This window comes from Penaeus chinensis, chromosome 20, assembly GCF_019202785.1.
Source record: "Penaeus chinensis breed Huanghai No. 1 chromosome 20, ASM1920278v2, whole genome shotgun sequence".
Taxonomy (NCBI): Eukaryota; Metazoa; Arthropoda; class Malacostraca; order Decapoda; family Penaeidae; genus Penaeus; species Penaeus chinensis.
This window is the reverse complement of record NC_061838.1, coordinates 18,236,636-18,239,540: the sequence shown is the minus strand read 5'-3', so window position 1 is coordinate 18,239,540 and position 2,905 is coordinate 18,236,636. Positions and strand designations below refer to the sequence as shown.

Genomic DNA, 2,905 nt, shown 5'->3' with positions numbered 1-2,905 from the left:
TTATCTATCGCTCAGCGTATGATTCCTTCAAACTATTTTTTTTTTTTTTTTAATTTAACGAATAATTGGTTATCCGAGATTTATCATGATTTTGATCGAGTTTCCGAATCTGTATTTATTCATCTATTCCGATCGGTGCAGTTAATTAAATGGCGCGACCAACAATCTGTTTTGTCGGAAAAGATTAATGATTGTTCAGCTTATTATCGGTATTGGTATTTTATCATCATCATCATCGGTTGCATCAGAGACTCCTCCTCCTGCTCATCATCATCATCAACATCAACATCATCATCAACAATATCAACATTAACATTAACATTAACATCATCATCATCATCATCGTCATCATCATTATCATTATCGTCATCACCATTGTCATCATCATTGTCATCTTCATCATCATCATCATCATCATCGTCATCGTCATCACCAACATCAACATGAACACCGCGCATTTCTCCCGCAGCCGCGTATTATCTGAACCACCGCAAAGTAAGTCACAAACCAAACCCCATTTTATAGCTAACTGCAGTCATTTCCTGGCCATTCTTTTCCTTTAAAAATTCGATTCCCCAACTTGACCGCAGTGGTTATCGACCCAGCATCGGTTCACTTTGACCGCATCTGCTACGGTTCGGTCATCTTCAGTCTTACCGCAGTGGCCATAAACCAGTGTTTTAGTGTGAAGGACTACCGAATGCTTTTTCCTATAACCTCGTATGTGTTTGGGCTCACACTTCACTCTTGACCGCAATGGGAGTGGATTTCTTCATTTTTCTCCTGTGAAGGAGAGGGCCGTCGATATTTTTTTTTTCTTATTGGTGTTAATGTTCTTTGTTTGATTAAAATGCTTTTCTCTTTTGTTTTCCTGCTGCGAACTTGATCAAGGCGTCTATAAAACAATGCGATTTTGTCATTCTCTTTTGCTCGGAATGCGATCATGTCGTCTATATAACGAGGAGAATAAAACAATAATTCGTTTCTTCTCTCACCACATCAAAATGATAACGCATTCTCTTTAGACACCGCATTCGAACACTCCCAGAATCTCTTTCAAGGGTTCGAACGCTCCTCTCTCCTCTGCGTGTGGTAGCTGGGACGAGTTGGAAGGCTGCCAAGACGATCGTGGAGGAAATCGAACACTTTCCTCTCGCGAGATGGGAACGAATTCGGACACTTTCTCTTTAACGAATTATGAGAATGTCGGTTTTTATTGTTTCTTGTTCGAACACCTTATTCGGATTTCCGTTTATGTTTGTGTGTGTTCGATTTCTGTTCTGGTTTTATGGAGATGAGTCGTCTCCTAGAGCCGGGAGAAAGAGAGAGAGAGAGAGAGAGAGGGAGAGAGAGAGAGAGAGAGAGAGAGAGAGAGAGAGAGAGAGAGAGAGAGAGAGAGAGAGAGAGAGAGAGAGAGAGAGAGAGAGAGAGACTATGTGTTTGTATGTGTGTGTGTGTGTGTGTGGATGTGTGTGTGTGTGCGCGCTCCCGCAATCTATATATCTATCTATATATATCTATATATTCATCTATCTATTCAATAAGAAAGTGAAAAAAGAGATAGAGAGATAGAAACAGCATCTGTTGATCTGATTTTGGGAGGCATATTTTTTCGAGTCCTTGGGTCAAAAATCCGAAAATCACACACGCAGTTAAGGTTTTTATCTGAACGTTCGTTAGCTCAATAAAATGAGATATGTAAATGATAGAGATATAATAGTAGCAACAATAACGACAAGAGTGGTAAACATAGCATAATAACAATCATAATTATACAAATAAGAATAACTGGTTGACCCAAGTTAATAATAATAATAATAATAATAACATTAATAATGATAATAATAAATAATAATAATAATAAAAATAAAAGTTTTCATTATTACTATTGTTGTTATCATAATTATAAACTCGCACTGCTAGCAATGATGATACTGATGCTTGTGGGTGATACATAGAAGGTAAAGCTTATCACGACGGGACAGGAGATGGCAGTCCACGCTCTCATCTCCGAAATCGCCATCAACAAGTCCAAACACGTTGAAACTTGTCCGAATCCATATCAACAAGTCCCACCAAGGTTCATTCCCCCCTCCCCCCTACCCACCACGCTGACCTCCTACCCTACCCCCCTCTACCCCCATCTGTCTCTCCTACTTCAGCTCCTTATCCTCTTTACCCCCTTCCCCCTCCCCCCCCCTGTTTCTGTCCATGCCTGCAACAAGTCCCGACAGTTTCATCCACGAATGCGAACGCGAGACGAGCTGTGAGACACCGTTCAATTCGCTTATTTTTTCTCTTCCCTTTTTTCTCTATTTCGAAAACGGTTAGCTGGTTCAGAATCCTCCCCCACCCCCCTTCCCCCCCTCTTTGATGTCCGGCACGCACATAGGACATTACACAAACTTTTTTTTTTTTTTTTTTTTCTCGTGGGGTTTAGTCACCATTTTCTTGTGTCATTTTAGGTTGGAAAGGCTGGTCACCTCTCTAGCTTTATCTATTTCAAGTTCGCGTGAGGTCAAGTTGGAATTCGCGAAAGAGAAGGGTAAAATAGGGAACGGAAAAAAAGGTATATAGAAAAAAAAGGAAACAGTTGGCCGCCATTTTGTGAAATCGTTCGAATCCCTGTAAACGGCTTGTGGTTCCTGCCTCCGAAAGCCGCGCTTTTATAATTTTCGATTCCTTTGCTCTATCTATAGCGATCTAGCGGTGAACATCGACCTCATACAAGACCCATAATTCAAAATCAATTAATCAGTAACAAGAAATAAAAGAACAATCCAGCAAAATGCAAAACGAAAGATACCTGAACGCAGAAATCGACACCAGCGAAGCCAAAATCCTCCACTTCGAACCTCCGAATCTCCAAGCGAAGCCTCGAACCGTTAAGGGGATCAAATGCCGA

At 40.7% G+C, this 2,905-nt stretch overlaps 1 protein-coding gene across 1 annotated transcript in view; it reads left to right on the top strand.

Annotated features, from left to right (window-relative positions):
- The window catches only part of LOC125035924 (leucine-rich repeat extensin-like protein 3), an 8,881-nt gene extending 8,130 nt beyond the window's left edge, over positions 1–751 (top strand). The window contains exons 2-3 of the mRNA XM_047628236.1: positions 470–495; positions 591–751. Of these exons, the coding sequence (XP_047484192.1) occupies positions 470–495; positions 591–751 (187 nt within the window). The remainder of the gene's footprint in view (positions 1–469; positions 496–590) is intronic.
- The last annotated feature ends 2,154 nt before the right edge of the window (positions 752–2,905 follow it).